The following is a 23540-nucleotide window of genomic DNA, read 5'->3' as shown; positions in this document are numbered from 1 at the left end:
AAGCAAGGGGCACCACCTAGCAAGCGGCACCATGAAGACCAAGGAGCTCTCCAAACAGGTCAGGGACAAAGTTGTGGAGAAGTACAGATCAGGGTAAAGAATATGGCACCACAACAAACCTGCCAAGAGAGGGCCGCCCACCAAAACTCACGGACCAGGCAAGGAGGGCATTAATCAGAGAGGCAACAAAGAGACCAAAGATAACCCTGAAGGAGCTGCAAAGCTCCACAGTGGAGATTGAAGTATTTGTCCATAGGACCTCTTTAAGCCGTACACTCCAAGAGCTGGGCTTTACGGAAGAGTGGCCAGAAAAAAAACATTGCTTAAAGAAAAAAATAAGCAAACACGTTTGGTATTCGCCAAAAGACATGTGGGAGACTCCCCAAACATATGGAAGAAGGTACTCTGGTCAGATGACTAAAATGACTAAAATTGAGGTTTTTGTCCATCAAGGAAAACGCTATGTCTGGCGCAAACCCAACACCTCTCATCACCCCGAGAACACCATCCATTCATGTTTTTCATTGGCAGGGACTGGGAAACTGGTCAGAATTGAAGGAATGATGAATGGCGCTAAATACAGGGACATTCTTGAGGGAAACCTGTTTCAGTCTTCTAGAGATTTGAGACTGGGACGGAGGTTCAACTTCCAGCAGGACAATGACCCTAAGCATACTGCTAAAGCAACACTCGAGTGGTTTAAGGGGAAACATTTAAATGTCTTGGAATGGCCTAGTCAAAGCCCAGACCTCAATCCAATCGAGAATCTTTTGTCTTATTTCTTGTTTGTTTCACCCCAAAACTTATTTTGCATCTTCAAAGTGGTAGGCATGTTGTGTAAGTCAAATGATACAACCCCCCAAAAAATCTATTTGTATTCCAGGTTGTAAGGCAAAAAAAATTGGAAAAATGCCAATACTTTCGCTAGCCACTGTAACAATACATAGATGTATATAATATATATATATATATATAATGAACATTCACTAATGGCGTTCCACATGCTATTTATTTTCAGATTTATATTAAAAAATAAGTTGCATTAATAAAATGCTTTATACAATCCGCACCTCTTACATGATGGAATAATACTTTTGGGAACATTCATGAGGTAGTGAGTGTTCTTCATGTGAAAAAATTGTCAACGTTATCAGAACAACGTAATCAAATTTTCATACACCTTTAGCTTGAAGAGAAGACTACACAAATTAACTCAATGAAACACAACAACTACATTCATGAGATTAAGGTTAAAATCAAGAAATACACATTCCACTAATCTATTTTATTATTTAAATTTTTAAATATCAAAATCATATAATGACCATCTGACGGTTCATACAGTACTTGTATTCTATCAATCCAAATTATTAATAAAAATAGTAAATTGATTTTAGACATTCTTGAGAGGAAACTAAAACAAAAGTAAAAGCCTATTTTTCATATAAACATGATTTCATTACTAAAAATAAAAAACATAAGTCAGAACACAGTAGTTTCCATCCATCTTTAGCTTGAAAACTAGAACACAAATGAAGTCAACGAAACACAATAACTAACTTAAAGAGGTTTCAAGGTTAAAATCAAGAAATACACATTGGATTCATCAATTTAATCATTTACATGTTTTAAATATCCAAATCATATAATGAACATCTGAGGGTTCATACAGTACTTGCATTCCATCAATCCAAATTAAACTTTTTCAAATTGTAATTTGATTTTAGACGTGATCATGTCTCGAGAGGAAAAAATCCAAACAAAAGTAAGCCTATTTCTGAGTAAGATTTCAAATTTTTTACATTTTAGTCATTTTAGCAGATGCTCTTATCCAGAGCCTTACAGTTAGTGAGTCAATACATTTTCATACTGGCCCCCCCGTGGGAAAAGAACCCACAACCCTGGCGTTGCAAGCGCCATAATCTACCAACTGAGCTACAGGGGACAATATCATAAACAATGTGATTTCATTTAAAAATAAATAAATAAGTCAGAACACAGCCTCTCTATTCTGTCATGTGATTTAAGGTCCTCTGTCCAGGAAAGTATGTTAAGATTTCTCTCCAGAGTGTATTCTCTTCTTATGTTTGTTCAGGCTTCCTAACTGGGTAAAACTCTTTTCACAATGGGAGCAGTGGTGCGGTTTCTCCCCTGTGTGCGTCCTCTCATGTGATTTTAGGTGCTGTAAACCTGAAAATCTTTTTCCACACTGGGAACATTGGAAAGGCTTTTCGCCTGTGTGTTTCATCTCATGCTTTTTTAGGTTCCCTAACTGGGTAAAATCCTTTCCACATAGGGCACAATGGTGTGGTTTCTCCCCTGTGTGCGTCCTCTCATGTGATTTTAGGTGCTGTAAACCTGAAAATCTCTTTCCACACTAGGAACATTGGAAAGGCTTTTCTCCTGTGTGTATTCCTTTATGCTTTTTCAGGCTCCCTAACTGGGTAAATCTCTTTCCACACTGGGAGCAGTGGTGTGGTTTCTCTCCAGTGTGTGTCCTACCATGTGATTTTAGGTGCTCTGATCGTGAAAATCTCTTACCACACTGGGAACATTGGAAAGGCTTTTCTCCTGTGTGTATTCCTTTATGCTTTTTCAGGTTCCCTAACAGGGTAAATCTCTTTCCACACTGGGAACATTGGAAAGGCTTTTCTTCTGTGTGTATTATTTTATGGTTGTTCAGGTTCCCTAACTGGGTAAAACGCTTTCCACACTGGGCGCAGTGGTAAGGCTTTTCTCCAGAGTGTATTCTCTTATGTTTGTTCAGGTTCCCTAATTGGGCAAAACCCTTTCCACAATGGGAGCAGTGGTGTGGTTTATCCCCCGTGTGTGTCCTCTCATGTGATTTTAGTTCCTGTGATCGTGAAAATCTTTTTCCACACTGGGAACATTGGAAAGGCTTTTCGCCTGTGTGTTTCATCTCATGCGTTTTTAGGTTCCCTAACTGGGTAAAATCCTTTCCACACAGGGCACAATGGTGTGGTTTCTCCCCTGTGTGCGTCCTCTCATGTGATTTTAGGTGCTGTAAACCTGAAAATCTCTTTCCACACTGGGAACATTGGAAAGGCTTTTCTCCTGTGTGTATTCCTTTATGCTTTTTCAGGTTCCCTAACAGGGTAAATCTCTTTCCACACTGGGAGCAGGGGTGTGGTTTCTCCCATGTGTGTGTCCCCTCATGCTGTATAAGCTTCCATAACCACTTAAAACTCAAACTACACTGGGAGCAGTGGTGTCGTCTCACTGGTTTGGCCGTCTCTGGGTCTGGTTCCCCCGAAGAACTCTTCTTGCGTCTGTCAGAATGAGAGTCTGGTCTCTCTCCTGCCAAAGACAGAGTATTTAGTTAAACAGAGAGATATCTAAATGAAATCTCCTGCTCTTCTTCCTATGAAGTTTAATCCAGACTAGATCCCTCATTATAAAACCGTAAATGTGGATCCTGGATGCTGATTTGTTGATAGTCATGATTCATGGGTAATCCCTGTAAAATGGGTCTAGAATGGTACATAAGGGGTTAAGTTAAGATGGGTCTAGAATGGTACATAAGGGGTTAAGTTAAGATGGAGCTAGAATGGTACATAAGGGGTTAAGTTAAGATGGGGCTAGAATTGTACATAAGGGGGTTAGTATAAGATGGGTCTAGAATGGTACATAAGGGGGTTAATTTAAGATGGGTCTAGAATGGTACATAAGGGGTTAAGTTAAGATGGGGCTAGAATGGTACATAAGGGGTTAAGTTAAGATGGGGCTAGAATGGTACATACAGTGGGGAAAAAAAGTATTTAGTCAGCCACCAATTGTGCAAGTTCTCCCACTTAAAAAGATGAGAGAGGCCTGTCATTTTCATCATAGGTACACGTCAACTATGACACACAAATTGAGAAAACAAATTCCAGAAAATCACATTGTAGGATTTTTAATGAATTTATCTGCAAATTATGGTGGAAAATAAGTATTTGATCACCTACAAACAAGCAAGATTTCTGGCTCTCACAGACCTGTAACTTCTTATTTAAGAAGCTCCTCTGTCCTCCACTCGTTACCTGTATTAATGGCACCTGTTTGAACTTGTTATCAGTATAAAAGACACCTGTCCACAACCTCAAACAGTCACACTCCAAACTCCACTATGGCCAAGACCAAAGAGCTGTCAAAGGACACCAGAAACAAAATTGTAGACCTGCACCAGGCTGGGAAGACTGAATCTGCAATGGGTAAGCAGCTTGGTTTGAAGAAATCAACTGTGAGAGCAATTATTAGGAAATGGAAGACAAACAAGACCACTGATAATCTCCCTCGATCTGGGGCTCCACGCAAGATCTCACCCCGTGGGGTCAAAATGATCACAAGAACGGTGAGCAAAAATCCCAGAACCACACGGGGGGACCTAGTGAATGACCTGCAGAGAGCTGGGACCAAAGTAACAAAGCCTACCATCAGTAACACACTACGCCGCCAGGGACTCAAATCCTGCAGTGCTAGACGTGTCCCCCTGCTTAAGCCAGTACATGTCCAGGCCCGTCTGAAGTTTGCTAGAGTGCATCCAGAAGAGGATTGGGAGAATGTCATATGGTCAGATGAAACCAAAATATAACTTTTTGGTAAAAACTCAACTCGTCGTGTTTGGAGGACAAAGAATGCTGAGTTGCATCCAAAGAACACCATACCTACTGTGAAGCATGGGAGTGAAAACATCATACTTTGGGGCTGTTTTTCTGCAAAGGGACCAGGACGACTGATCCGTGTAAAGGAAAGAATGAATGGGGCCATGTATCGTGAGATTTTGAGTGAAAACCTCCTTCCATCAGCAAGGGCATTGAAGATGAAACGTGGCTGGGTCTTTCAGCATGACAATGATCCCAAACACACCGCCCGGGCAATGAAGGAGTGGCTTCGTAAGAAGCATTTCAAGGTCCTGGAGTCTCCAGATCTCAACCCCATAGAAAATCTTTGGAGGGAGTTGAAAGTCTGTGTTGCCCAGCGACAGCCCCAAAACATCACTGCTCTAGAGGAGATCTGCATGGAGGAATGGGCCAAAATACCAGCAACAGTGTGTGAAAACCTTGTGAAGACTTACAGAAAACGTTTGACCTGTGTCATTGCCAACAAAGGGTATATAACAAAGTATTGAGAAACTTTTGTTATTGACCAAATACTTATTTTCCACCATAATTTGCAAATAAATTCATAAAAAATCCTACAATGTGATTTTCTGGATTTTTTTTTCTCATTTTGTCTGTCATAGTTGACGTGTACCTATGATGAAAATTACAGGCCTCTCTCATCTTTTTAAGTGGGAGAACTTGCACAATTGGTGACTGACTAAATACTTTTTTTCCCCACTGTAATGGGATAAGTTAAGATGGGGCTAGAATGGTACATAAGGGGATAAGTTAAGATGGGTCTAGAATGGTACATAAGGGGTTAAGTTAAGATGGGGCTAGAATGGTACATAAGGGGTTAAGTTAAGATGGTGCTAGAATGGTACATAAGGGGTTAAGTTAAGATGGGGCTAGAATGGTACATAAGGGGTTAAGTTAAGATGGGGCTAGAATGGTACATAATGGGATAAGTTAAGATGGGGCTAGAATGGTACATAAGGGGATAAGTTAAGATGGGTCTAGAATGGTACATAAGGGGTTAAGTTAAGATGGGGCTAGAATGGTACATAAGGGGTTAAGGTAAGATGGGTCTAGAATGGTACATAAGGGGTTAAGTTAAGATGGGGCTAGAATGGTACATAAGGGGTTAAGTTAAGATGGGGCTAGAATGGTACATAAGGGGTTTAGATGGGGCTAGAATGGTACATAAGGGGTTAAGTTAAGATGGGTCTAGAATGGTACATAAGGGGTTAAGTTAAGATGGGTCTAGAATGGTACATAAGGGGTTAAGTTAAGATGGGGCTAGAATGGTACATAAGGGGTTAAGTTAAGATGGGGCTAGAATGGTACATAAGGGGTTAAGTTAAGATGGGGCTAGAATGGTACATAAGGGGTTAAGTTAAGATGGGTCTAGAATGGTACATAAGGGGTTAAGTTAAGATGGGTCTAGAATGGTACATAAGGGGTTAATTTAAGATGGGTCTAGAATGGTACATAAGGGGTTAGGTTAAGATGGGTCTAGAATGGTACATAAGGGGTTAAGTTAAGATGGGGCTAGAATGGTACATAAGGGGTTAAGTTAAGATGGGGCTAGAATGGTACATAAGGGGTTAAGTTAAGATGGGTCTTTAGTTGAACAGTGATTAGAACAGGTGATAGATCCAGTGATGTATTTGATCATGTGATCCAGCACCAGCCAAGCGAGCCTCCCTGTTTAGCGTGAATGAAGTGAGTTGGGAACAACAATGTAAATTGTCTTAGAAGTCAATTTCACATAAAAACGTTATTTACATTGTAGTCACTGGCCCCCCGTGGGAATCGAACCCACAACCCTGGCGTTGCAAACGCCATGCTCTACCAACTGAGCTATGTCTGAACTCAGAATAAAATATGCTTCACAAAAATAACATGCTCGCTGTGGTAGAGGTTTTATTTTGAAAAGGCAATTTTCTGCATTTATCAGAATCAGCCATCAGTCCGTAAACAGGATTACTAGAAACATTTTATATAAATGCTTATTGTGTATAACGTTGGACGGAAACTGTTTATTTGTATACGGAATGTCCCTTTATTTGTCATGACTGATTTCAAGATTTTTATAATTTTCATAATATTTGTACCTTTATACCATCAATATCAATGGCGGAGACGCATAGAGATGGCAGCCCTCTGCACTTACCACTAATTCCTTTTTTTGCTAAGTTGGCCGTATTGTACATTCCTCCACGTTACTCCTTTTTTAGTGTCGTCATTAACTATTTTAGCTTCAAGACGCCCCAAAAATAAAGAAGTAAAAAAAGTTTATTGTGCTGATTTATTGGCACATTGAATTGTAGTTTACAAACTCAGTGGAAAAAAACAATGACGTCATATCTGAATTCTGCCATCTTTATGTTTGCCATTGGAATCTGTCAATGCTTACCTGGATAAATGCTTGCTTTACCATTAAACAGTTAAGGAACTGTGTGACAAACCCTTGACATTTTTAGTATAATAAATTGAAATGTTTGTTTTTTTGGAGACTTCAGAAATAAGTTGAAACAGTCCACGTGTTGAATTTCATTTGATATAATTCCCCAGAATCTAAATAGTTCCAGAATCTGTATAGCTCCAGAATCTGTATAGTTCCAGAATCTGTATAGTTCCAGAATCTGTATAGTTCCAGAATCTGTATAGGTCCAGAATCTGTATAGTTCCAGAATCTGAATAGTTCCAGAATCTGTATAGTTCCAGAATCTGTATAGTTCCAGAATCTAAATAGTTCCAGAATCTGAATAGTTCCAGAATCTGAATAGTTCCAGAATCTGTATAGTTCCAGAATCTGTATAGTTCCAGAATCTGAATAGTTCCAGAATCTGTATAGGTCCAGAATCTGTATAGTTCCAGAATCTGTATAGATCCAGAATCTGAATAGTTCCAGAATCTGTATAGTTCCAGAATCTGAATAGTTCCAGAATCTGAATAGTTCCAGAATCTGAATAGTTCCAGAATCTGAATAGTTCCAGAATCTGTATAGTTCCAGAATCTGTATAGTTCCAGAATCTGAATAGTTCCAGAATCTGTATAGGTCCAGAATCTGTATAGTTCCAGAATCTGAATAGTTCCAGAATCTGTATAGATCCAGAATCTGTATAGTTCCAGAATCTGTATAGTTCCAGAATCTGTATAGATCCAGAATCTGAATAGATCCAGAATCTGAATAGTTCCAGAATCTGTATAGTTCCAGAATCTGAATAGTTCCAGAATCTGTATAGTTCCAGAATCTGTATAGTTCCAGAATCTGAATAGTTCCAGAATCTGTATAGTTCCAGAATCTGTATAGTTCCAGAATCTGTATAGATCCAGAATCTGAATAGTTCCAGAATCTGTATAGTTCCAGAATCTAAATAGTTCCAGAATCTGAATAGTTCCAGAATCTGAATAGTTCCAGAATCTGTATAGTTCCAGAATCTGTATTGTTCCAGAATCTGAATAGTTCCAGAATCTGTATAGGTCCAGAATCTGAATAGTTCCAGAATCTGTATAGTTCCAGAATCTAAATAGTTCCAGAATCTGAATAGTTCCAGAATCTGAATAGTTCCAGAATCTGAATAGTTCCAGAATCTGTATAGTTCCAGAATCTGTATAGTTCCAGAATCTGAATAGTTCCAGAATCTGTATAGGTCCAGAATCTGTATAGTTCCAGAATCTGTATAGTTCCAGAATCTGAATAGTTCCAGAATCTGAAAAGTTCCAGAATCTGAATAGTTCCAGAATCTGAATAGTTCCAGAATCTGTATAGTTCCAGAATCTGTATAGTTCCAGAATCTGAATAGTTCCAGAATCTGTATAGGTCCAGAATCTGTATAGTTCCAGAATCTAAATAGTTCCAGAATCTGAATAGATCCAGAATCTGAATAGTTCCAGAATCTGTATAGTTCCAGAATCTGTATAGTTCCAGAATCTAAATAGTTCCAGAATCTAAATAGTTCCAGAATCTAAATAGTTCCAGAATCTGTATAGTTCCAGAATCTGTATAGTTCCAGAATCTGTATAGATCCAGAATCTGAATAGTTCCAGAATCTGTATAGTTCCAGAATCTAAATAGTTCCAGAATCTGAATAGTTCCAGAATCTGAATAGTTCCAGAATCTGAATAGTTCCAGAATCTGTATAGTTCCAGAATCTGTATAGTTCCAGAATCTGAATAGTTCCAGAATCTGTATAGGTCCAGAATCTGAATAGTTCCAGAATCTGTATAGTTCCAGAATCTAAATAGTTCCAGAATCTGAATAGTTCCAGAATCTGTATAGTTCCAGAATCTGTAGATTTCCAGAATCTAAATAGTTCCAGAATCTGTATAGTTCCAGAATCTGTATAGTTCCAGAATCTGAATAGTTCCAGAATCTAAATAATTCCAGAATCTAAATAGTTCCAGAATCTGTATAGTTCCAGAATCTAAATAGTTCCAGAATCTGAATAGTTCCAGAATCTGTATAGTTCCAGAATCTGTATAGTTCCAGAATCTGTATAGTTCCAGAATCTGAATAGTTCCAGAATCTGTATAGTTCCAGAATCTGAATAGTTCCAGAATCTAAATAATTCCAGAATCTAAATAGTTCCAGAATCTGTATAGTTCCAGAATCTAAATAGTTCCAGAATCTAAATAGTTCCAGAATCTGAATAGTTCCATTCCTGATATTACTACCAGTGTTTTATAATGGTTTCCCACCATGATATTGTGATATGTATTCCTGTCAGTCATTAACTTTGTATCTGTTGATTTGTGAATGCTGTACATGCTAGCTAGTGGCTGTACTTTTCTCTGCACACGTCGTCATTGGGCTAGCATGGCTATTCATGTCCCCTTTTATTGTTCATTTGTACTTTACAGAGGAGTTGGTGCTAGAGGTCTGCATAGGTCTAACAGACCCGGAATTCCTAGATCCGACCCGGGATCCGGGTCCTAAATTCTGACTTTTGTCTTGGATCTGATATAATTGCCACGAGTCTGGGGTATGTGCAATTAAAATGTATTTACCGACTGGACCCCTCCTGATGACCGCGTGGAGCTTGTTATCTGTGTCAGACCATTGCAACACAATAAAACGTACAGCTTATGTCCAGCTGAAACTGGTTCCGGCTGCTCACGTCACGTGCGCCTGCTCCTGAGGAGAGAGAGGGAGCGAGTGAACGGAGCCTTGGCCTAGGTTACTGTTCATTGCGAAGATGGAGGCCTTTTTCATTTAACTAAACGACAGTTAGAGGAGGAGTGAAAAGAAGTCTACAAGGGGAATGTTTTATTTTTTGTATTATTATTTTTTTAGTCATTTAGCAGACGCTCTTATCCAGAGCGACTTACAGGAGCAATTAGGGTTAAGTGCCTTGCTCAAGGGCAGTCATGCGTGCATACACAAAAATGTATGCACGCATGACTGTAAGTCGCTTTGGATAAAAGCGTCTGCTAAATGGCATATTATATTATATTATTATCAAGGGCACATCGACAGATTTTTCAATTCTTAGAAAACGTTTTAGCTGATTATAGATGAGAAAACTTTGTTCAACTCGCTATTCAGATTTGATGCAATTTCTCAAATTCGTATGATTTATTTTCGTATTTATGATTCGTTTTATTATTATTATTGTTATTGTAGGTCTATTTAAGAATCTAAACCAGTTCTTTATGTATGTTTTGTTTCATTTTGTAGAAATTCTTTCGTTGGCTAAATTAATTTCGAACTGTCTTTTGGACCCGTGAATATCTCTCTATTTTTTTAAAATATATACTGTTTGTTTTTGAAAGATTGTCTTTTTCTTACTACAATGACATACTTAGACAAAGACAATTGACAACTAAACATTTACTACAAACATTGCCATTCCACCTGCTCAGACCCACATGTTCCCACCATATCCACCCATCCTGTTTGTCTGAATCTGATTCTCTCCTTCCTCATCCTTTGAATATCTCCAGTGCTTGTAATATTTTATGCCATATGGCTTCAAATTGAACAATTCTTTTTCTCTCTGTAGCCCACATTTTGTTCAATATTTAGATAATAATGCATTTGATTCATCCACTGTCTTAACGATGGAGGGTCATTTGATTCATCCACTGTCTTAACGATGGAGGGTCATTTGATTCATCCACTGTCTTAACGATGGAGGGTCATTTGATTCATCCACTGTCTTAACGATGGAGGGTCATTTGATTCATCCACTGTCTTAACGATGGAGGGTCATTTTGATTCATCCACTGTCTTAACGATGGAGGGTCATTTGATTCATCCACTGTCTTAACGATGGAGATATAAGAAAACTCAGGAAATATTTTTGGACATATTTAACCCCTTACTTCCAACATAGGCAGATGTGGTGGATTAAGACTCAGCCCATGCTACGTCTCAATATCTCTAGCTTCAACTGACGGATTTTGATGGAGTTTATTTTTCATTATGTTACTTAGATTGACGCACGGGTGGGTCAATAAACTCTTAAGGATTTTAAATAACCTGTAGTAATTATTTTTTTAATAAATTTAATCCAGATCAAAATGATCCTTCTTTGTCTTGACACGAGTCACACACGAGTTGTTTTATGCTTTTATGTGATGTCAAGCACAGACACTGAGTAAAGCACTACAGAAAGAGATATTCAGATGTTTACAAAGGTAGTGAAATATATAATGTGAAGCATTTGATCCATTAACGTTTTGTTGGCCGCCCCCACTCTTTGTAGATTTAACAATTCCTACAGAACAACATATTAAAGTGTAGACCTTCATTAGAATGGCCCTTTAAAACCACACATCGGTTCAACAACTGCAGAGTTTGTGCTCCTGTTTTTAATATATTACTCACTGTTGTTAATCAGATCTCCAGTCTCTTCTTCTTCTTCCAATGTGACAGTAATCTCCCCCTCTTCCTTTATTCCAAAAATGTCTTCCTCTTCTTTCACTGCGACAGTCATCTCCTCATCCTCCTCCTCTTTCACTCTGAACGCGTCTTCCTCTTCTTTCACTGTAACGTCTTTCTCTTCTTCTTTCACGGTAACAGCTTCACCCTCTACTTGTTTTGTTACTGTAACATCCTCCTCTTCTTCCTCCTCTTTCACTAGAGCTTCTTTCTCCGTCCAGCAGACCTCCTCTTCTTTAGCAGGAGGAGAGTAGCTTAGTGAGCTCATGGTTGGGATGTTAGCTAGATAGCCAGTTAGCATTAGTGACTAGGCTGGTGCTAATTTACCCAGCCAGCTAGCTAGCTGACTAACAACAACGTAAATATTAAATAGGGTAACTAGCAAGTAGATACGAAGTGTGTTTAAAACACAGTGGCTAATATACACCGAAAGAGTTTAAAGAGCTTCAATGTTTTTTTTGGCTATGAAGCTACGGAGGTGATTGACGAGCTGTTGTTGTTGAAGAAGCGTTCCGTCCACTAGAATATACGTCACACTGGCAGCATCGCCTGAAACAGGCACATCGCCATCTGCTGGGTGGGAAGGGTAACACAGTCAAGGGAAATGTTCATTTTATTTTAAGACAAAAAAGTTGATTTTTCATTTATTTCATTAAATAATATTATATTGAGACGTACAAAGAGAAGCATGTGTTGATTAATGAATATCTTTAATGAGTGAGAATTTAAAACAACCAACCATACTAAGGCAGCTAGGTCCAAACTGCTCCTACATGGTGTACCAGTACTGAGTAGGTCCAAACTGCTCCTACACGGTGTACCAGTACTGAGTAGGTCCAAACTGCTCCTACATGGTGTAACAGTACTGAATAGGTCCAAACTGCTCCTACATGGTGTACCAGTACTGAGTAGGTCCAAACTGCTCCTACATGGTGTACCAGTACTGAGTAGGTCCAAACTGCTCCTACACGGTGTACCAGTACTGAGTAGGTCCAAACTGCTCCTACATGGTGTACCAGTACTGAGTAGGTCCAACCTGCTCCTACATGGTGTACCAGTACTGAGTAGGTCCAAACTGCTCCTACATGGTGTACCAGTACTGAGTAGGTCCAACCTGCTCCTACATGGTGTAACAGTACTGAGCTGCGTTTGGTATGAAAAAAGTAGTGGAACTTCAGTTCATCAACGATCTTAATTGGCTGATACACATTTTGTGCTGGAGAACCTGTTTAAATGTAAAATGGTTGCTTATAGATCCATTATTCATCCAATTAATAATTTCCATTTTAAAATATCCAAACCATATAATGGGCATGAAGGGTTTATAGTTGAATTCAATCAATCCCAAATCCATCATTACAAATGTTTTAATTATAATTTGATTTTAGACATGATCATGTCTCCAGAGGAAAAAAACTAAAACAAAAGTAAGCCTATTTTTGAGTTAAGATTTCATCTAAACAATATGATTTAATGTGGCATAAAATAAGAGTCAACCATCAGTCAGAACACAGCCTCTCTATTCTGTCATGTGATTTCAGGTCCTCTGTCCGGGAAAATGTCTTTCCACAATTAGGTTCCCTGACTAAAATTCTTTCCAAACCGTGAGCTTATCCTCCCCTGTGTGTGTATGTTCTCATGCCTTTTCAAGTTCCCAAGCTTGGTAAAACTATTTCCACACTGGGAACAATGGTAAGGTTTCTCTTTAGAGTGTATTATCTTATGTATGTTCAGGCTATCTAAGTCAGCAAAACTCTTTCCACACTGAGAGCAGTGGTAAGGCTTTTCTCCTGTGTGTTTCCTCTCGTGTTCTTTGAGGTTCCCTAACTTGGTAAAATCCTTTCCACACAGGGAGCAATGGTAAGGTTTCTCTCCTGTGTGTGTCCTCTCGTGCTCCTTCAGATTATCTGACAACCTAAAGTTCTTTCCACAATGGGAACAAGGGTAAGGCTTCTCTCCAGAGTGTATTCTCTTATGTTTGTTCAGGTTCCCTAACTGGGTAAAAGTCTTTCCACACTGAGAGCAGTGGTAAGGCTTTTCTCCTAAGTGCATTCCTTTATGCCTTTTCAGGCTCACTAACTGGGTATAACTTTTTCCACACTGGGAGCATTGGAAGGGCTTTTCTCCTGTGTGTGTTCTCTCATGCTCTTTCAGCTTCCATAACCACTTAAAACTCTTATTACACTGGGAGCAGTGGTGTTGTCTCGCTGGTTTAGACGTCGCTGGGTCTGGTTTCCCTGCATGACTCTTCCCGCTGTCTGTGTGAGAGACTGGTCTCTCTCCTGCCAAAGACAAACAGAGCATTTAGTTAAACAGAGAGACCTGAATGAAACCTCCACAAGATAAAACTGTCTTCCTATGAGGTTTAATCTAGACTAGATCGCTCATTATAAAACAGTACATTTGGATCCCGGATACTGATTGGTTGATCGCCGTTAGTTATTCATGATTATCCCTGGGTTCCATTTGAATTATTCCTACTAGTCGAGGCTCCTCAGAGGAGGACCATCCTCAGTGAATTTCAGAAAAATAAAAAAGTGAAATATTTTTTTAAAAGTTATCATTTTTAGATAAAACTATACTAAATATAATCACGTCACCAAATAGCTGATTAAAAACACACTGTTTTGCAATGAAGGTTCTCCAGTAGCCTCAGCAGCACTCTGTAGGGTAGCACCATGGTGTAGCCGGAGGACAGCTAGCTGAAGGACAAACAAGAGAGGCTAGGAGGCTGATGATTCTCACCCCCGTCCATGAACTGACATGTTGTCCACCCAATCAAAGGATCAGAGAATGAATCTAGTACTGAAAGCACAAGGCTACGGCTATCCAACACTGGAACTCTGCCAAGTCAAGGTCAGCTTTTGGTTTTATTAATGTATTGCCACCGGGGCCCACCGGTGTAACTGCCAAACTGTTTGCTGTACACTGTACTGCATGATTGTAGCGGGTTTATTAACGCGTTAGTTCTAGTAGCCAGTTATGTTGACTCTGACGTTACTTTAGCTAATATGGTGACAACAATGTAGGCTGTGTGTAGCAGTTAGCGGTTATGGTATTTGTATTTTGTATTTATTAGGGATCCCCATTAGCTGCTGCCAAGGCAGCAGCTACTCTTCCTGAGGTCCAAACATATTAAAGCACTTACATCACATATAAAACAAAATATAAAACAGTACATCATATGACATTATTACACCACTACCTACAGTGGGGAAAAAAAAGTATTTAGTCAGCCACCAATTGTGCAAGTTCTCCCTCTTAAAAAGATGAGAGAGGCCTGTAATTTTCATCATAGGTACACTTCAACTATGACAGACAAAATGAGAAAAAAAATCCAGAAAATCACATTGTAGGATTTTTAATGAATTTATTTGCAAATTATGGTGGAAAATAAGTATTTGGTCAATAACAAAAGTTTCTCAATACTTTGTTATATACCCTTTGTTGGCAATGACACAGGTCAAACGTTTTCTGTAAGTCTTCACAAGGTTTTCACACACTGTTGCTGGTATTTTGGCCCATTCCTCCATGCAGATCTCCTCTTGAGCAGTGATGTTTTGGGGCTGTCGCTGGGCAACACAGACTTTCAACTCCCTCCAAAGATTTTCTATGGGGTTGAGATCTGGAGACTGGCTAGGCCACTCCGGGACCTTGAAATGCTTCTTACGAAGCCACTCCTTCGTTGCCCGGGCGGTGTGTTTGGGATCATTGTCATGCTGAAAGACCCAGCCACGTTTCATCTTCAATGCCCTTGCTGATGGAAGGAGGTTTTCACTCAAAATCTCACGATACATGGCCCCATTCATTCTTTCCTTTACACGGATCAGTCGTCCTGGTCCCTTTGCAGAAAAACAGCCCCAAAGCATGATGTTTCCACCCCCATGCTTCACAGTAGGTATGGTGTTCTTTGGATGCAACTCAGCATTCTTTGTCCTCCAAACACGACGAGTCTAGCAAGCTATTTTAGGCTAGCTTTTCCTGCGTGGGACTCCAAGAGCTAAAGATAGTTTTTTACGGAGAGGCCAGCGGAGCACAGGTGCTTGAGTATTGCGCAAGAGACAGAGGCCAGAAGCTTATTATGCATAAACCAATCATTAATGAGCTAAATATAAGGATAATACTGCATTGAATGTATTACCTGAAAGAGGTCGGCTAGGACATCTATATACAGGAAGTGAGGGAACATGGGTAATATGATATATACAGTGCATTCGGAAAGTATTCAGACCCTCCTTCCCTTTTTCCACATTTTGTTACGTTACAGCCTTATTCTAAAATTGATTAAATACATTTTTCTCCTCATCGATCTACACACAATACCCCATAATGACAAAGAGAACAGGGTTATTTTTTTTGTTGGGGAAAATGTATTAAAAATAAACTGAAATACCTTATTTACATAAGTATTCAGACCCTTTGATACGATACTCTTAATTGAGCTCAGGTGCATCCTGTTTCCATTGATCATCTTTGAGAAGTTTCTAAAACTTGATTGGAGTCCACCTGTGGTAAATTCAATTGATTGGACATGATTTGGAAAGGCACACACCTGTCTATTTAAGGTCCCACAGTTGACAGTGCATGTCATAGCAAAAACCAAGGCATGAGGTCGAAGGAATTGTCCGTAGAGCTCCGAGACAGGATTGTGTCGAGGCACAGATCTGGAGAAGGGTACCAACACATTTTTGCAGCATTGAAGGTCCCCAAGAACACAGTGGCCTCCATCATTCTTAAATGGAAGAAGTTTGAACCAAGACTCTTCCTAGATCTGGCTGCCGGAAATTGCCAAACTGAGCAATCGGGGGAGAAGGGCCTCGAGTTACATGTTAAAATATGCTTATTTGGGGGGAATTTAAACCATTTACTTGTGTTACAAAACGTTAATAAAATATGAAGTGTTACTGTTTGACAGAAAGTGTCATTTTGTCAACATTGGTGCTTTTAGACTATATCCTCTGGATATATACAGAAAACATGTTGTCAATCTTATTAATCATGTTTGATAAAAGCTCTCAGAAGAAAAATTACTCAACCCATGGATTATTGTGAATAACACTCTAAGAACAGCCTTTAGTCATGTGTTACAATAATCCACGGTACAATAATCCACAGGTTTTCATGCTTTATTGGTTAAATAACCTGATCAGTTTATTTTAAATACATTTAATCCAGATCAAAATGATCCTTCTTTGTCTTGATTCTGTCCACTTCATCATTTTAAGTCACACACAAGTAGTTTTTTGCTTTTATGTGATGTCAAGCATTGACACAGAGCAAAGCACTACAGAAAGAGATATTCAGATGTTTACAAAGGTAGTGTAGATTTAACAACCTATTAAAGTGTAGACCTTCATTAGAATGGCCCTTTAAAACCACACATCGGTTCAACAACTGCAGAATTTGCGCCCCTGTTTTTAAGATATTACTCACTGTTGTTAATCAGATCTCCTGTCTCTTCTTCCTCCAATGTGACAGTAATCTCTCCCAATCCAAAAACTGCATCCTCCTCTTCTTTCACTCTGAACGCGTCCTCCTCTTCTTTCACTGTAACATCCTCCTCCTCTTTCACTCTGAACACGTCTTCCTCTTCTTTCACGGTAACAGCCTCACCCTCTACTTGTTTTTGCATTGTAACATCCTCCTCTTCCTTCTCCTCTTTCACGACAATGTTCAGCCCCAGAGCTTCTTTCTCCGTCCAGCAGACCCCCTCTTTAGAAGCGGGGGAGTAGTTTAGTGAGCTCATGGTTTAAAACACAGTGGCTAATATATACAGAAAGTGTCTAAAGAGCTTGAATGTTTCGGCTATATTGTCTAGAAAGCAACGGAGATGACTGACGAGCTGTTGTGGCTGAAGAAACGTGCCGTCCACTAGATTATACGTCACACTGGTAACATCGCCTGAAAGATGCACACATCGCCATCTGCTGACTGGAGTGGGTAACGCAGTCGAGGGAAACGTTTATTTTATTTTTCAGACAAAAAGTAGATTTATTTATTTAATTATATAATGTTATTATATTGAGACGTGCAAAAAGAAGCCACACCCACCAACCGGATGATACCAAAAATTCTGTTCAAGAACTTAGTGCTGAGTGAATAATCAAAATGTTGGTTATTTTTCGTTTTTTGAAACAACTGACCGATGTTGTTTCAATTATTTCAATTCCATTTTGTTCCTTTTTTTTCTGTGACTTCAATGTGCACATTGCACAGTTTCTCTATAAATAAATTAGATCCAGCCTGAACTGTGTGATGTGGTAGGGAATTGTAGTTTCCAACAGGCCAATATTCTACATAGTTAAGCGCATAAAACACGATAATTAACTACAATGACCATAATCCATTGCGCATCTACTTGTCCGTCTGTGTTTCTTTTACGACGGCCATGGAAGAGAGAAGGAAGAGTGTGCGATCCTGAGGTGATATGATCTAAATCAGGGTTCCCAAACTCCGTCCTGGGGCACCCATGCGTTTTAGTTTTTGCCCTAGCATCAGATGGCTGATTCAAATAACCAACTCATCATCAAGCTTTGATTATTTGAAATCAGCTGTGTAGTGCTAGGACAAAAACCAAAACATGCACCCAGGTTGGGCCCCATGACCGAGTTTGGGAAACCCTGATCTAAGTGACTGTTATTCAGGATGACACGTTGTGTTATCAACCTTCCAGCCATCCACTCACCCAATCAGAAGACCTCTCCTGATGTTCTGACTGACACGTTGTGTTATCAACCTTCCAGCCATCCATTCACCCAATCAGAAGACCTCTCCTGATGTTCTGACTGACACGTTGTGTTATCAACCTTCCAGCCATCCATTCACCCAATCAGAAGACCTCTCCTGATGTTCTGACTGACACGTTGTGTTATCAACCTTCCAGCCATCCATTCACCCAATCAGAAGAGCTCATTTCTTTAAGTACGTAGATGTATATTAATGAATGAATGTCCACTAGTGGCTAACAGAGTTAAATATTAATTTAATTGTTTTAAATATTATAATTATTTTTACAATCAGCGCCTGTTTTTTCTCAGAAAAAGGGGAAATAATAATAATAATAAATATATAGTACTGATGGGAACATTTATCAGGTAGTGAATGTTTTTAATTTCAACAACTTATCAGAACAACGTCATCACATTAACATCCACCTTTAGCTTGAAGACTAAGGGCTCTATTCAATCCGCACCGCAGTAGTTCAGCTTTACAGCGTGATTTAAATTTAAAGGCAATGTTACTGCTTTAGCCAAGACTGCATTCAAGGTAAACCCTGCATGTGTCGGCTCAATCTGAAATGACCTTTACATTTCTAAATCGGGGTTCACAGACTGAACGGAGCCCAAGTTCACAAATTAATTCAATGAAAATGACTAAATTAATGAGGTTAGAATCAAGAAATACACATATGGTCCATAGTTGAGAACATAAGCAATAATTTAAATTTAAAACAGGTTCACCGGCACAAAATGCATATCAGCCAATTAAAATAGTTGATTTACTTACAGTTGACAGACCGCTAAATTGTAGCTGGTCCCATCAGATAACATGGCACACGATAGGCCTGTGCTCACCAGAACAGATTCTTCATCAGCCTATTAAAGACCTTGGACTTTTTATCCACCAACCAATAGCATTTCTTAAAACAGGTCAACCCCGGCCACTAAACAGGTCAACCCCCGGCCACTAAACAGGTCAACCCCGGCCACTAAACAGGTCAACCCCGGCCACTAGACAGGTCAACCCCGGCCACTAAACAGGTCAACCCCCGGCCACTAAACAGGTCAACCCCCGGCCACTAAACAGGTCAACCCCGGCCACTAAACAGGTCAACCCTGGCCACTAAACAGGTCAACCCCGGCCACTAAACAGGTCAACCCCGGCCACTAAACAGGTCAACCCCAGCCACTAGAGGGATATTTTAAACCTACAAATTCAAGGTTTTCTTTTGTTCCATTGGTATGTAAAAAAATGTTGTGTTCCAATATTGCATTGATGCATCCTTGACTAGTCTACTAGCTACTACTAACGTTGACTAGACTACTAGATACTACTAACGTTGACTAGACTACCAGCTACTACTAACGTTGACTAGACTACTAGATACTACTAACGTTGACTAGACTACTAGCTACTACTAACGTTGACTAGTCTACCAGCTACTACTAACGTTGACTACACTACTAGCTACTACTAACGTTGACTAGACTACTAGCTACTACTAACGTTGACTAGTCTACCAGCTACTACTAACGTTGACTACACTACTAGCTACTACTAACGTTGACTAGACTACTAGATACTACTAACGTTGACTAGTCTACCAGCTACTACTAACGTTGACTAGACTACTAGATACTACTAACGTTGACTAGACTACTAGATACTACTAACGTTGACTAGTCTACCAGCTACTACTAACGTTGACTAGACTACTAGCTACTACTAACGTTGACTAGTCTACCAGCTACTACTAACGTTGACTAGACTACTAGATACTACTAACGTTGACTAGTCTACCAGCTACTACTAACATTGACTAGACTACCAGCTACTACTAACGTTGACTAGACTATTAGCTACTACTAACGTTGACTAGACTACCAGCTACTACTAACGTTGACTAGACTACCAGCTACTACTAACGTTGACTAGTCTACCAGCTACTACTAACGTTGACTAGACTACCAGCTACTACTAACGTTGACTAGACTACTAGCTACTACTAACGTTGACTAGACTACTAGCTACTACTAACGTTGACTAGACTACCAGCTACTACTAACGTTGACTAGTCTACCAGCTACTACTAACGTTGACTAGTCTACCAGCTACTACTAACGTTGACTAGACTACCAGCTACTACTAACGTTGACTAGACTACTAGCTACTACTAACGTTGACTAGACTACCAGCTACTACTTACGTTGACTAGACTACCAGCTACTACTAACGTTGACTAGACTACTAGCTACTACTAACGTTGACTAGACTACCAGCTACTACTAACGTTGACTAGAGTACTATATACTAACATTAGACACCATTTTCACGTTTTTGCTGGAGAACCTGCTTACATTTAAAATGGTTGCTTATAGACCCATTATTCATCCATTTAATAATTTTATTTTAAAATATCCAAATCATAGAATGATTTAATAATAATAATAGTTGAATTCAATCAATCCAAATCCATAATCAAAACAAACTACACATTATAAAACCTTATTTTAGACATTTCATATAAACAATATGATTTAATGTGGCATAAAATAAGAGTCAACCATCAGTCAGAACACAGCCTCTCTATTCTGTCATGTGAATTCAGGTCCTCTGTCTGGGAAAATGTCTTTCTACAATTAGGTTCCCTGACTAAAACTCTTTCCAAACTGTGAGCTTATCCTCCCCTGTGTGTTTTCTCATGCCTTTTCAGGCTCCCTAACTGAGTAAAACTCTTTCCACACAGGGAACAATGACAAGGCTTTTCTCCAGAGTGTATTCTCTTATGTTTGTTCAGGTTCCCTAAATTAGAAAAACTCTTTCCACACTGGGAGCAGTGGCAAGTTTTCTCCCCTGTGTGTGTCCTCTCATGCGCCTTCAGGTTATCGGACAACCTAAAATTCTTTCCGCAATGGGAACAGCGGTAAGGCTTCTCTCCGGAGTGTATTCTCTTATGTTTGTTGAGGTTCCCTATATGGGAAAAACTCTTTCCACACTGGGAGCATTGGTAAGGCTTTTCACCTGTGTGTTTCCTCTCATGCTCTTTTAGGTTCCTTAACTTGGTAAAACCCTTTCCACACATGGCGCAATGGTAAGGTATCTCTCCTGCGTGTGTCCTCTCATGCTCCTTCCGATTATATGACAACCTAAAGTTCTTTCCACAATGGGAACAAGGGTAAGGCTTCTCTCCAGAGTGTATTCTCTTATGTTTGTTCAGGTTCCCTAACTGGGTAAAACTCTTTCCACACTGAGGGCAGTGGTAAGGCTTTTCTCCTGAGTGTATTCCATTATGCCTTTTCAGGCTCACTAACTGGGTATAACTTTTTCCACACTGGGAGCATTGGAAGGGCTTTTCTCCTGTGTGTGTTCTCTCATGCTCTTTCAGCTTCCATAACCATTTAAAACTCTTATTACACTGGGAGCAGTGGTGTTGTCTCGCTGGTTTGGGCATCTCTGGGTCGGGGTCCCCTGAAGGACTCTTCCGTCTGTCAGAGTGAGAGTCTGGTCTCTCTCCTGCTAAAGACAAACAGAGCATTTAGTTTAACAGAGCGACAGTGATTAGAACAGGTGATAGGAGTCCGCTATTGGAAGATGGCTAAAGATACAGTTTTCAACTGTTCTTTATACAGTGTATTTAGAAAGTATTCAGACCCCCTTCCCTTTTTCCACAGTTTGTTACGTTACAGCTTTATTCTAAAATGGATTAAATACATTTTCCCCCTCAATCTACACACAATACCCCATAATGACAAGCGAAAACAGGTTTTTAGACATTTTTGGCAAATGTATTAAAAATAAAAAACATGAATACCTTATTTATATAAGTACTCAGAACCTTTGCTATGAGACTTGAAATTGAGCTCAGGTGCATCCTGTTTCCATTGATCATCCTTGAGATGGTTCTACAACTTGATTGGAGTCCACATGTGGTAAGTTCAATTGATTGGACATGATTTGGAAAGGCTATATAAGTCTATATAAGGTCCCACAGTTGACAGTGCATGTCAGAGCAAAAACAAAGCCATGGAGGTCGAAGGAATTGTCCGTAGAGCTCCGAGACAGGATTGTGTCGAGGCACAGATCTGGGGAAGGGTACCAAAACATTTCTGTAGCATTGAAGGTCCCCAAGAACACAGTGGCCTCCATCATTCTTAAATGGAAGAAGTTTGGAACTACCAAGACTCTTCCTAGAGCTGGCCACCTGGCCAAACTGAGCAATCAGGGGGAGAATGGCCTTGGTCAGGGAGGTGACCAAGAACCCGATGGTCACTCGTACAGAGCTCCAGAGTTCCTCTGTGGAGATGGGAGAACCTTCCAGAAGGACAGGTCTGAATTCTTTCTGAATGCACTGTATATAGGGTGTTGACTTTCTGTAGACCTTCTATAGGCTTCTACAGCGCTGAGAGAAAGTTTGTGAACCCTGTTCCTGGAGAGCTACTGTCCTATGATCTAGCACTTCCTGATTCTACTTCCTGATTGTAATAATTAGCTGGTTGATAAGATGAACCAGGTTAATTAAAACCTACAGGCGGTTAGCGCTCCAGGAACAGGGTTGTAATCTAGCGCTTCCTGATTGTAATAATTAGCTGGTTGATAAGATGAACCAGGTTAGTTAAAACCTACAGGCGGGTAGCGCTCCAGGAACAGGGTTGGAGACCCCTGCTTTAGCATTTTCTGTATTTCTGCATGTATTTGACCTCAAATGTGATCAGATCTTCATCTAAGTCCTAATAATAGATTTGAAATAATAATAACACAAAAGCAATTGTACTTTTTAATTTCTGCACTGAGCCAACATTCAATTTCTTTGTGGGGAAAAGTGTGTGAACCTCTAGATTAATGAGCACAATAAAGTAAACATTTTAATTTGATTAAAGCAGTCAAAAGTTTAGTATTTGGTCCCATATTCCTTGCACAAAATGACTACATCAAGCTTGTAACTACAAACTCCTTGGATGCATTTGTAGTTTTGTTTTTCCAACCAGAACTGAATGGTGAATAATGTCTTGTGCCATTTTCTATTCAAGTAGGATTAGAAAATGTTTCTGAACACGTCAACATTAATCCTGATAATACCATGATTAAGAAAAACCATGAATGAATAATGACGAGTGAGAAGCTTACAGAGGCTACAACAAAACATGCTAACATGCTAATATGCTCTCCATTGGGTCACCATTACCTACAACAAAACATGCTAACATGCTAACATGCTCTCCATTGGGTCACCATTACCTACAACAAAACATGCTAACATGCTAACATGCTCTCCATAGGTCACCATTACCTACAACAAAACATGCTAACATGCTAACATGCTCTCCATT

General features: G+C 39.6%; 1 protein-coding gene across 1 annotated transcript; it reads right to left on the bottom strand.

Annotated features, from left to right (window-relative positions):
• Window positions 1-1900: 1900 nt before the first annotated feature.
• Window positions 1901-17239, bottom strand: LOC311113902 (uncharacterized protein; the record flags this gene model as incomplete). Its single annotated transcript, XM_084189182.1, has 4 exons — window positions 1901-2907; window positions 3049-3318; window positions 11440-11626; window positions 17015-17239. The coding sequence occupies 4 exons, from the start codon at window positions 17237-17239 to the stop codon at window positions 2378-2380; spliced, it is 1212 nt and encodes a 403-aa protein (XP_084045308.1). The 3' UTR covers window positions 1901-2377.
• Between the last annotated feature and the right edge of the window lie 6301 nt (window positions 17240-23540).

The sequence above is a fragment of the Coregonus lavaretus genome (assembly GCF_964263955.1).
Source record: "Coregonus lavaretus genome assembly, contig: HAP1_SCAFFOLD_281, whole genome shotgun sequence".
In the NCBI taxonomy this organism is placed as follows: domain Eukaryota; kingdom Metazoa; phylum Chordata; class Actinopteri; order Salmoniformes; family Salmonidae; genus Coregonus; species Coregonus lavaretus.
This window is presented reverse-complemented; position numbering and strand designations above follow the sequence as displayed.